Genomic DNA, 13,429 nt, shown 5'->3' on the forward strand with positions numbered 1-13,429 from the left:
ATCATGGTGTAATTTGCAATGTTAATTTTTTTGCAATGTTAAATTTTTTTGCAATGTTAATTTTTTTTTTAATTTTTTCTTATTTCCACACAACTCCTTTATGCTATATTAATGACATAGTTAAATATTGAAAATGGGTGGATTTCCCCTTTAAGCCTAAGTCATACCAGTGTGACTCGCCGAAAATAACAGACTTTTTTAATGGTAAAACGTGACACATTGTGTTGCACCACAGTCGTACAAGGTAAAAAGTAAAGTAACACATACTGTACGCCTACCATGAAGTCATATACTGTACCTACTACAGTATGCTACATATTGACAGACAGACAGTCCCAAAAGGCTGATGCAGAGACCGGCGCAACTCATTGACGTGTTCAGTTCACTTAATGAGCTCAACCTCACCGTGGGTGGCTGACGGAAACGGTCAATTTAAAGAGTTCATTAAGCTTTGTTGAATTATCCGACCGAAAAGACTAAATGTTGCATAAACAGTAAAGGAGTGGATGGAGGCATTAAAGGCTGCCATTAAGGCAGGACTGGAACGACACATGACAATGTGTGGGCGACAACGTGGGTCACGTAATTGGTGTCATCATTCCATGGGAACGAGATCATATCCTGGTAATTGAAAGCCTCTGAAATGCTGTCTTTATCTTATCGTGTGCCACCATCGCATGGCGGTACGGTGTTATGCCCCCTGATGTTCCCTGTAATAAGATCACTCCCAGGATACACTACTGCTATTTACGCAGAACTCCAGCAGCTTTCCCTGTTCATCCACACCTGCCCATTCTCCAACCTTCCTTGAAGCACTTAGTCACTCAAGGCAGTGGTTCTCAACCTTTTCAGGCCGTGACCCCCCAAAATAATCATATTTGAAATGGGGACCCCCCCCCCTACCCTGACAAACACTTGGAATCTTGGAGTTGAGATTTAGATTACGTTTAGTTTGACTCAGTTCTCCAGATAAATATTGTGAAAATAGCTGATCTACAAGCCCACAACGCCTTGCAACGCGAGGCGTTTTTCAAATATTTTTGCGTCTTTCTTATTTTATTTGATAATTTGGCCAATGTTTGACCAGTTTTTATAGTATAGTTTGTTGATTACTTTTGATGCAGTAATGGTCTTTTTCTTCCCTTTCTTTTTGAGGTATTAAAAAGGATCCCCCCCTGCCCAAATCATGTGGGGGTCCCGACCCACAGGTTGAGAACCACTGCTCTAAGGTACAGTCTTGGAGTTGAAATGCACTCTGGGTAACCAGACCTCTATAATTGTACTTGATGCAATATGTTTTGACCAAATCAGTTAGGTATAAGCAGAGGCTCATTCTGGTTATATCCTCATTCAAAAAATACTTTTTATTTTTTAGATCCAAGCTGTGAGACCCAGGTATAATGGTGCTGGCATCAGCTGTATGCTGTAGATGTGATGTCTCTCTCTCAGTGTGCAAAGCAGGAGGGGGACACACATACGGTGGCCTGGTATTTGCACTTTATCCACTTAAACCCTAATGTATATACTTTGTTGACCGGGGAAACCCATGGGTTTGTACTTGGGCCTCTCCTTTTTTCCGTCTAATCTCCACCTAAAATAGCTGATCTGCAAGTTATGCAACTACCGATTCAGATTTTCCTCTTGCCTGTCATGGCAGCTTCGTTCAGTGTACAATCCTTGTGGCGTGTATCTGTTCAATTTACTTTCCTCTTGTTGTTATTTTTCTATTTTCATTGATATCATTTATGTTGCTAATCACACTCTTACATACTCTAGAGGGTAATCTTAAAATGGCAAGCGAAAAAGGAAAACAAGGCTCAGATGTTCATCAAGTTCAAAGCTATACAAGTAATGGAAGCTTGTCAGTAAAGGAAGTATAAATAAAATGTTACCGCAGTACAGTATCAAATGATTATGATGATAAAGATCATGCACACTGATCTTAATCAAATTGATTAATACAATAATAAATACAGTGACTAATAACCGTTTAGGCTTTTTTTCAAATTTGTTTATAAATACACCCTAGAGGGAAAATACATACGAGAGAGAATCTGTATGCAAAGAACATTGAGCCTGCAAGTCTGGCAGAGTGAATGTAACAATGCAGAAGATGCAACAACTAAAATCCCTTAACGAATAGTGAGACATTTATGGTTTAATTAACGACATGGAGTCGCACTGAGTTTAAGAATTCCTTTTTCAATGTAGCAGCGGGAAAGATAGATAGATAGAAAAGCGAAGTGATGTGAAAGCAATGCTGACCTGCATGTTGCGTGCAGAACTCCACAGAGATCTCCCTCTTCTCTCTATGTTCCATTGGAAGCTGCCAAGGCACCTGATGTGGCCTCCCCACAGCCTTCACCTTGTAAACTGTCATGGGCTTCAGACTGAAAAATTGGTACTTGTAGCCCCCCGGCTTGACCATGTCATACTCTGCGCCATTGAGGAAGATGGTGTGGCTGTAGTTGCTGTTGCTAGGCATCCAGGAGAGCTCCGCCGAGACCTGTGTGATGTTGTCCACCCGTAGATAGTAAGGGGCCACCACCACGTCCTTGCCCACGAGTAGAGTGCACCGCAGCTCGTCCGACGGTCCCCGGTCGGTGATGCTCTGCACTGAGATACGGTAGGTGTTGGTGGCCAGGTTGAGCTTCTCAATAAGAGACTTTGTCCTGCCCCCGTAGGGGACACTCATGCGTACCTCCTTGTCAACCAAGACATTGTAGCCACTAATGGAGCCCCAGCCAGGCGGCAACACGGGGGGATCCCAGCCAATGATTACGCTCTTGGCCAACTGTTTGATCAAGTTGATGCGGCGGGGGTAAGGCACAATGTCTTCGCCGACCTCGTCGGTGCTGACGTCCAGGGTTCCCGTCCCGTTGCTACAGGTGCCCAGGAGGTCCATCCCTAGGCTGCTGGTGCTCAGGCAATCCAGCTTACTGTCGGACAGCAGGCTGCTTATGCTTGTACCCGTGCCAAGGCTGGAGCCCGTGCCAATGCTGGAACCCGTGCCAAAGCTGGAACCCGTCCCGATGCTTGAACCCGTGCCAATGCCCGAGCTCGAGCTCATGCCCGTGCCCGTTCCCAAGCCAATGCCCGCTGCTGTGCCAATTCCAATGCCCATACCAATACCCAGCCTCTGGGAGCTGCTCAGGCTACTGTGGTTGAGGTAGCCAGGTTCTTTAGTCCCGTCCCTGTGCTGAACAGAGGATGATGTCTCCTCGTCTTGGACAAAGTCCACAAAGTTGGAGGGGACAAGGCCCTGCTGTCCGTCCAGCAGCTCTCCTGAGGAGCAGAGATAGGAGCAGTGTTGATTTTGACAGCAAATTTGGATTTAGTTTTAGTCATAGTCTTTTGAATCAAATTCCATTTAGTTTTAGTCATATTTTAGTCATCTGAAAGGTTTTACTGTTAGTCTAGTTTTAGTCGACCAAATATCATAAACTAAATCTACAGTTTAGATTTAGTCGACTAAAATGTATTTTGGCCGCGCCTTGATGGCGTCGTAATGCCTGATTTTACACTTGGTTGCATGCTGTAAATAGCCGATCTACAAGCTCACAACGCGCCGCGACGCGTTGTGAGCTTGTATTGTGAGCTTGTATTTTCAGAGCGCAACACCCGAGCGCAAACAACCTTTTAGTTCTACTGGATCTCTTCTCCACTAGTCCCTCATTAACATTTTAGTCTAGTTTTTATTTGTTGACGAAATTGTCAATATATTTAGTCTTAGTTTTAGTCATCGTAGCTTAGTTTTTATTTAGTTTTCGTCAGTGAAAAAAGGTAGTCGACAAACTTTTTTCGTCATAGTTTTAGTCGACGAAATCAACACTTGATAGGAGGAAAAGAGACAATAATGATATCGCTGCATTGTTGTGAGAGGTTGATAAAATAAGACAATACAGTGTGGGGATGTCATACCGTCATAAAAGCCATCCTCGTCCATCGTCCCATAAACGTAGAGGTACTTCCCCGCCACCAGGGGAAGTTCTGCCTCAGGATGCTCATTAGGCCCGTCATAGGGATTATAACTAGAAAAACCATACAATGCAGCAGTCAAGGTGACATTACTGTACTGTATTTCAGACTAATTGAAAAGAAATCCCATCCAAGCATTTAAAACATCCTGACACTGGCATTTGTTTACATCTACAACACCACAATGTCCTATACAGTATGTGTATGTGGATCCAATAGGCTCCAAGAGAGAAGTATTGCTCAGCATTGGTTAAAACATCCACAGTATTTATTTTTTCCAGGCAAAAATGTGAAAGCAAAAAGGGTGTTGGTGGAAAATGCTGGGCTACATTGTTGTATTTATGTTCTAAGGATTCCAATTATTTTTTGTGCTGACAGGTAATTTTCTTCTGTGGGAGAAGCACTGCATCATTATTAGGCGCTGAGCTTACACCCCGTGAGACAATATAAATACTATACACAAGGTATGTCCATGCAGAGGTCTACCAAGGGTTTTTAGAAGCCTGCCCTGTTTATTATTAATCACACCCCTCTCTTAGGACATTCAACTAGCTCTCACTTATCTGCTCATGTACACAAGACCGTCTTGTCAAGACGTGTCATGTAACAATAAAGAAGAACACTGTGAACCTTGTGATTGCTAACGCTTACATCAGTCCGGGAGGAACTTTAGTTTGTTTGTGGCTTGTGAACACGTCTCTGCTTGTGTTGTGTTGGGAGCTCTAGTTAGATATCCTACCACAGTGGTTCTCAACCTTTTCAGGCCGCGACTTGCCAAAATTATCATATTTGAACTGGGGAACCCCAAAATGAATCATATTTGAACTGGGGAACCCCCAAAATAATCATATTTTAACTAGGGAACTCCCCAAAATAATTTTAACTCGGGACCCCCAAAAATAATCATATTTGAACTGGGGACCCCCCACCCTGACAAGCACCAGGAGTTGAGGCATTACATTTAGTTTGACTCTTAGTTTGACATTTGGTTCCACAGATAAATATTGTGAAAATAGCAGATCTACAAGCTCACAACGACGTTGCGAGCTTGTAGATAGGCAATTTTCACAATTTCTGCCTCTTTCTTATATTATTTATTTGACAATTTGGCCAATGTTTGACCAGTATTTATAGTATAGTTTGTTGATTACTTTTGAGGCAGTAACAGTGTGTTCATTAAAAAAAAATATGTTGGTATTAAAAAGGTCTTAAAATTCCTTAAATTGTCACTTTACTATCATCTGGGGACCCCCCCCCCAAAAAAAAGGAAAATAAATCATGTTGGGACCCCACAGGGGGGTCCCGACCCACAGGTTGAGAACCACTGTACCAGACCACACAATACATACCTATAGCGAGCAACACACAGGCGAACCTTGCCTGTGAACCTCGGTTTGGACCTTGTGGTTGGCTCCTTGTCCATCTAATAAAGGAAAAGAAAAGTAAACAAATAAATACCCCATTTTAAAGGAGCAGTTCGCCCAAAAAAATACTTTTTTTCAATCCATTACACACCCAATGAAGATTGTTTTATTTTTGTCGCATTCCTGAGCCAATAATTTGATGACCAGGTCTGGACTGGTCATCAAAATAGGAATGCGACAAAAAAAAAAAAATCTTTATCATGAATTCAATCAAGGCTTCATGGGGTGTGTAATTGATAGAAACTAAGTAATTTTTGGGGTGAACTACTCCTTTAATTATATATTTCTTGCCAGTGTTTGCTTCAGAAGCCTCACCTTATGTACTGTACAACCCCTAAAGGAACTACTGCACTTTCTAAGCTCCAAGGATTTTGCTTCATCTTGTGATAGCAGGCTACGAGAGACCATCATCATGTGATGGGATCACTCCAGCTGTGACATCATCAAATCGTGTAATTGCATTGGTTCTCAAAGTGGGGTCCTTGTGGGGATACCAGGGGGTCCCCAGCTAAATTTGTTATAAAGCGTCACAATCATTTTAACCCCTTTATCCATATTTGATACTTTGGCTATTGAAAAATTGCAAATCTACAAGCTCATAGTGCTGCGCTACAAGCTTGTAGATCTGCTATTTTTGAAAAATCTTGAAAATGTGTGCAAATCTTTTTTTCTAAAAGATTTTTTTTTTAACACAAATCTTTGCTTCTGGGGGTCCCTGGTACAACATATTTTCAGGTGGATGTCCACGGCCACATACATATCAATTTGGGGGTCCTTGACATGAAAAAGTTTGAGAACCACTGGTGTAATGGGTAGCTGCAGACTAACTTGGTTCTGGAGCATGGGTGTGTCAAGATACTGTAGGCTACAGTAGGCACAAGTGGCAGGCTGACACCAAGTTGTGACTGACTGGTCAATCTAAGTCCAAACTATGTAAAAAAAAATTGGCTTTTTTCCACAAGGAAATTCTGCTTTGCTTAGACTCACTTTATTTTTCATTTTCAAATATTAACCTTAAGACCTGAGGCTGATTCTACAAATGCCTTCTAAATCAGTAGTTCTCAAACTTTTTTGAGCCAAGGACCGCCAAATCGATATGTATTTGGCCGGGGACCCCCCCCCCCCCCATCTGAAAATGTTTTGTGCCAGGGACCCCCCCGCCCCCAGTAGAGCAGTTTTGTGTAAAACCACTGTTCTAAATCCTAAGAGTGTGTTGCTATCTATACTGTATAGCTACAGTACAATCTAAAATGACACAGATGCTTTCCTGGTTTTAATGGGTTAATGCAATTTCTCTGAGTTGCAACACTCAGCCCAGGCACTCGCACAGCTTATGTCTAGCTTGGATTGTAGAATACAACTATTCTGTATTTCAAGAAGTTTAAGAAATTATTAGTTAGTTATAATAATCTGATATATTTTATTACCCTATTAAAACACATAACACGTAATAGAAAACAGCTAAAGCTAACAGCCAAGCTAAAGAAAACAAACTATAGGCTAATGCTCATGTACAATGCCTGTCTGTAGCTACCTATTGTCTTGCCTTTGACGCCATCACATTTAATTGACAACATCTGTCCACAGAAATAAACAAACAGACTCACAATACAAGATGAAAACACAACCAAGCCACGCTGTTGCAGCTGGTTAATATTCCCCATATAAACCTTGAGACAAAACTCTCAGCAGTAAAGCGTGAAAACAAATTACTGGGTCTTTCTGACTTCAGTTTCTGTTCCCCACACTGACAGAATGATAGGTTCATATTATTTGCTGCATCAGCCTGGCCACTCTATCACAGTCACTCTAGCGTAGGGTGGTGGTAGCCTAAGGTTTGACAAGTAGACTCAAGACTGGATGGTCAGCAATTGAACTCTTAAAAAAACAGTCAACTGAAGTAATGAACCTCATTGTTCAACGGCCATCAGTGGAAGAAGAATATGGCTGTATTGGGCAGCAGTAACAAACACTTTCGATGGCAAAGAAATTAGAGCTACAGTATGTTTTGAAATGAGTATTGGGTTTTGACAGCAATCCAGTTAAAACAATTATGGCTACAATGAATATCTTTTCATCAAGCCTCCAGGGTGTTCATGGGGTATTTGTTAGCCTTCTGGACTCGGCTCAAATGTAATTAGACCTTCTTTATTGTTCCTCACTATTCTATTGTGCAGATTTCACTGCTGTATGTCTATATATTTTATATTGGGTTGTCACTGCACCACATGCCAAAGCAAATTTCCCATACAGCACTTGGCAATGGAGTGATTCTAAAGGTGATTCAGATGTTGGATCTATCTCCCTCATAAATCAAGGCCAATTACTCTGCAATTTGTTAGTCACTGTGATACAATACTTGAGCAAGCTTATAATGAATGAGTGGTGCTTTGAACGAGGCGTTGGTTAAACAAATAGAGGGTTACTGGGTCAGGGACAGAGGGGTCAGTGGGAAGAAATTAGTATGAAGTGACAAATGAATCATTTATTCCAAAATTAGGTATCATGAATTAAATAAAATAAATAAGCTTAGATTAGAAAAAGAGGACGCACCTCAGAGAGGAAAGCCCGGCCAGGGCTGCTGCCTTGACTGCGGGTGAGGAATGTTGGCTTGACAGACAGCAGCTCAGGCTTGTCCCCACTGATCTGGAGTGGTCGTATGAACTCAGATATCAGCGATCTGCTCATCTGCGTGTCATTGCCTTAGGGACAAGCAAAGGAAATGCTCACATGAAATCATAGCAACAAATGAATCTCGCTTGAGAGATTATAGCTAGATTTAGAACACTTTTCAGAAGAGTAGACATAGAGTAAGTATTACCATATAAGTTTAGATTTCTACTTATTCTATTTTCAATTGTATGTAAATGATTAACATTTTGAGTTTAACAATAGCACCATTTTATATATACTAGAGGCTCTATGGAGATGTCTGTTTCTGTCTGTCTACCTGTGTCCCCTTTATGCCCATATGGAGGTCTCTGTTTCTGTCAGTCCTGGTCCCTTTTATGCCCATATATGGAGATCCCTGATGTCATCAGTATATGCCCATACATTGGAAAGCCATATATATGGGCATATTGGTTGGATCAGTGGTTCTGGACAACTAAGATATCCGAACTACGGAGGGACGTATGCATATATGCAGGGTAAAAAATACGGCATAAGTCTGAATTCAGCCAATCAAATGAATAATGGGTGTGTTAGATTTGGGTGTGTTAATGTGCATTGGCACACCTGTTGACTACTGTGAACCTGTGCACACCTAAATCTAACACCCATTATTAATTTGATTAGCACTTAGCAGCAGCTTCGTTGCTTACTAGCCTGCTGTAGTTTTAAAACTGAACTGGAAAACAAACTACAAATTCAGCTTAGAGTTTCATGCCCCTTTAAGGGCTATTTCTCATCATGATTGATTTACTAGTAATTTAGAGTTTATTCTAGTGTACATCACAAGTACAGCCTTTCAGACTTGAAATTCCAGCAGCAGTTTCTCTCTTCTTAGACAACTTGATTGTTTACCCGACCCTGAACCATTATGAAGAACTGGCTTGTTTAATGCAGCGCAGAGTGGTTGCAAACAGCTCTCAAATGACAACAATGATGGATTTATTCACTAGCACTGTGGTTTTTCTAAGAGCCTGTCCATGACATGCAAAGTAGTCATGCCTAAAACCAAGTCCTTTTAAGAAAGTACTGAGGTTCGATAAGATTCCACAAACCTTTCCCTATTGATTCCAGTCCATTAAGGAGCTGGGACAGGGATTTGTTCGGCGATCCGGGGGATTCGCATAGATTTATGGGTTCAGTGCTAAGGATGTCAAACTTCCCAGCCTGCAGCCGGAACTTCTCCAGCTCTTTAGACAGGAGATTGAACTGCTCAGTCTGAGTCCGACATTTCTCCTCCAGCTCTCGGACCTTGGCCTGGTGTGACATATTCAGAGGAGAGAGAAGCGAGAGAGAGAGGATGGCAAGAGAAGGACATGACGAGAATGAGAGAGTAAGGGAAAAAGTAGCATGCAGGATAGAATGCCAGAGTACATCCATAGATCTTTACGTACATACACAGTGCTATACTAACATCTACACACAAACAGAATGTGGAATGGGGTCTGGGGACATTACTGTAAATATGGGGATAATTCAGTACAGAGAAATAGATGCAGAGACCTAACGAGCAAAACAAAGCAAACAATTCCTAAACACCTAAACTACAAACAGTGTGAAAGTCACATGCAGGACTACAGTTACTGCACAGTACACGATTCTAAAGAGTAGCCTCTTGCTCAGAGTCAGAATGCATACCAAAAACTGCACCGTGTTCAAGGTGCGGGAAACGCTCCTCAACTTCATTGAACAGGGATCGTAAAATAAAGGCAAGAAACCATCAGAAGTAATGAAACGAAACAAACGGGCCAACAGTAATTCAGTAAGACACCGTAGAACCATGCAGTCAACCCCATTGCATTTTGCAAAGTGAAATACTGCTACCCCACGTTTATTCTTTTGAATGTACGGCAGTTGCATGGGCAGGCGTAGTGGAAATTCCAGGTGCTAGTGCATTATGTCCTCTTATACGTGTAACAATGGTTTATTGTGAAGACGAACTCTTAAACACCACACAATCTCACATCCACCTAAGACAATCCTAAACCATGGACAATGGAGGGGACACACTATGTGGAATTTTCAGCACTGCCCAGTGCATAGCGACAAACTACTTTCTTAAGATGCTCTGTTAAAAATACTGTGTGGGCATCTCATGCAGGTGTTAATATTATTAGTCATTATAGGACGTAAACATGCAACTTGAGGTAGGACGACCCTGACTCATTCCAGCGTTTGATGTTGTGCTGACTGAGTACAGAAGGTGACTAGCTTGTTTGCATCATTCAGTTCTCTCCCGTATGGTGAGTCACTGCCTTACTGTATGTGAATTACATGCTTATAAGGGCATACTGTACATGCAATGCTCAGTTGACAATGAAAAGACAATCTCATTCATCACTGTCCAGCTGTTTGATCTCTGAATCAAATAAAGTAACATATTGTTACAAGGGGCAGTTAACTGTAACTGTATTAACTTTACCAAGACACTTTTAGACTGTCTTCCCTTTAGGAAGGGTAATTCTATATAACAAATCTGAAAGATACCAAATTAATCAAGTTTTAGTTCAAATACTTTCTCTTGGCATTGTTTTTCATTGCATTATAATTTAAAGTATTTTAGCTGTATTTATTTACAGGTCATTTGCAGCTTCTACTGCGGACAGGGATCCCTCAAAAAAGAGATTGTGTAATCTCAATGTGATTTACCTGGAAAAATAAAGGTCTAATAAACTAAAACTTTTAAATATTTTTCATACATATATATATATTTCTTTATATTTTTTTACTCAGATAAAGGCTCTATTAGCTGAGGTAAAATGTTTTATACGGCAATTGAAATTGTTTCCGTAAATATTCACCAACTAGCTGACTTTTTCCTTCTATTCAAGACTAAAAGGCTCCCAATTTATCCATTTAGAAATGTCAGCCCCCACAAGTCCACAACCCTACAGTAGGCCGTGCATGACCTTTTATCACTGTCCAGTGTTGATGAAACACTTTGATGACAGATAAGTGTGCTACTGTATAGCCTCTAGAAAGCACAGGGTTGAGACAGCAGAGTATTCACATTGAAAACCAAATTCAAGTTAAAAGCAATACATTATTTCAATACTACAGTCATTAAGATGTCTTTCACCTTCGCTGTACTACAGTGTATGCATTCAAGACACAATGGATCAGTTGTACCATTGATACTGATAATACTGATTCCAGTTATGGCATTGCATTCGGTAACCATACCTCCTGGGCCAAAGAAAACTAGGGGAGATACAGTATATCTAATGGACTGTACAGGGAGAGGTGGAAAGATATCAAGTAAATAAATAAAAGCAATTGTGAAATACCTGCATGCTGTCCAAGTGGTTCTGTATATGCATAAACACACAGCAATAACACAGTGAAGATCAATGCAGGAAATACATGAATCACACTATGAATATGTTCACTCATACAAATCTGGAAATAATTAGAATTTAAGGCACACGTGCATAATTCTTCATCAAACTGACTGTAACAATAGTAGGAAGATTAAATAATAGTAAAATGTTCATGTGTGACACAAATACAATAACTGTTGTCGTGGACTACAGTTTTATTAGAAATAGACTGATTAAAAGAACACTGTTGAGGCTTAATGACTTGAGCAGATAATCCACTAAATAATTAGGTTAATTATTAGCTACAATAAGTGTTAACATGCTAGCAAATGTTTTAGAGCAGTGGTTCTCAACCAGTGGTCCGGGGACCACCAGTGGTCCTTGAGGGGGTTCCAGGTGGTCCCCAGCTACATGATGGAGAGTTGGTAACTAAATGGACCTTTATAGATCATTAACTCTTGAGAAACCAAATGGACCCTTACGGGTCCATTTGGTTTCATTTTACGCTCTCAATAGTTAAATTATTGTTAAACATCTGCACTACTTAATTAAAGAATTGTTATTTTGATCAACGTTTGCCTGTTATCTCTCCACATCAATACAGCATGGAATTGTTGACAAAATCGTTTCCAACAATAACAAAATATTCTAAGTTTTGGGTTTGAGAGTCTGACTCTCATCAAAACGGTGGTCCATGGCTCAGACGCTGAATAAATAATGGACCTCGACATGAAAAGGGTTGAAAACCACTGTTTTAGAGAGGCATAGGGAATGGCTCCAGGCTTTGCACATGTTTGACTGGCAGGCTGAACCTGTCTCACTCAACTCCGGCAGCTGCCGCACACAATTTGACTCAGCGCCAAGTTTTCTCTCCTCTTTCCCGTCTCACTTCCCTCCCCTCCCCCACCCCCCAGATACTCACCTCTAACAGATGGACAGCGCCCTCATGTTCCTTCTTCGCTGCAACCTGAGCCTGAGATATACAGTGAAAACAGTGAATACATAACTATGCACAGCATGTACAGTACAGTAGTATCAAGAGACTTCTAGAAACCTTACCGGAGCCAAATAATGTCTAGTTTTAAATCTTAATCTGAATTCCATAAGGAACATGTGGAAAGTCTGACACAACGCTACCACAGTGGTAAAGTGCCTGCCCGCCACCCCCGTGTTTGGGGGAGGAAAGTCAGGTGGGGAGGCCAGGAGGGTGATAATTGTCACCACACGTATTCCTACGGGCTGGGGTGGCACCCGTCAGCAGGGAATGTTGGGCGGGAGGAGCACAGGACGGAGGAGGCTTCTCACTGGCAGGTGAATCAGTAGGAAACAACAGCAGTGACAACACACACACATGTGTGTGGGGAGGAATTAATTGGCATAACTGACTCAATTGGGGAGAAAAGGGGGTAAAAGAAATAACAAAAAAAACAAAGCCTTCTGTGGAGAGCATTCTCCCTTGTGTGTAAAAAAAATAGGAAATGTCCCAGTGCCAAAAAAACAAACTCTCGACAAATAGATGGCATTGGGAAGTTTTATGGCAGATTTTCACATGTTCTCCTTACAAAGAAATGATAAGATTCTGTTTAAAAACCAGCAACAATCTATTCTGAAGGTTTGTTTTAGCCAAATGAGTTGGTTTTGGGTGGGTGGAGTTTGCCATGAGAGAACAATGAGGTCAGGCTAATTTAGGACGATGATAGGATAATATTTTTAAATTAATTTATTACACTTTTCTGTGCTTAGCAACACACCATTTGAATTGTTCTGATCCAGCAAACCCCACCCATCTGATGCTCCAAAAGGATTTACAGCTATCGGTGGGCCCAGGTCTGAACCTGGCTACTGTGGCTAATTTTGCCTTTTATATAATAGCAACCTCTGTGGTCAGTGAAACGGTTAAAATGCTGTCAAAATGTCTGTTTGAGTGGCTGCGAACTTGTGACAGCGCTCTATAAGTGCAATGATCTGTTCTATGATTCCGTGCATATCAGTTATGTTGAAGCAATCTGAAACGATGCTCCCTTGAAAATACATGAA

The 13,429-nt window shown here is 41.2% G+C and overlaps 1 protein-coding gene across 1 annotated transcript in view; it reads right to left on the reverse strand.

Moving 5' to 3' along the window:
• Positions 1–13,429, reverse strand: part of rimbp2b (RIMS binding protein 2b) — a 92,068-nt gene that overhangs the window by 32,111 nt on the left and 46,528 nt on the right. The window contains exons 6-12 of the mRNA XM_080433902.1: positions 12,315–12,365; positions 11,360–11,380; positions 9,128–9,329; positions 7,956–8,104; positions 5,328–5,401; positions 3,922–4,031; positions 2,266–3,285 (exon numbers count right to left, since the gene is read on the reverse strand). Coding sequence (XP_080290028.1) covers positions 2,266–3,285; positions 3,922–4,031; positions 5,328–5,401; positions 7,956–8,104; positions 9,128–9,329; positions 11,360–11,380; positions 12,315–12,365 — 1,627 coding nt within the window. The remainder of the gene's footprint in view (positions 1–2,265; positions 3,286–3,921; positions 4,032–5,327; positions 5,402–7,955; positions 8,105–9,127; positions 9,330–11,359; positions 11,381–12,314; positions 12,366–13,429) is intronic.

Source organism: Gymnoscopelus braueri, assembly GCF_963280865.1.
Source record: "Gymnoscopelus braueri genome assembly, chromosome: 7".
Classification (NCBI taxonomy): domain Eukaryota; kingdom Metazoa; phylum Chordata; class Actinopteri; order Myctophiformes; family Myctophidae; genus Gymnoscopelus; species Gymnoscopelus braueri.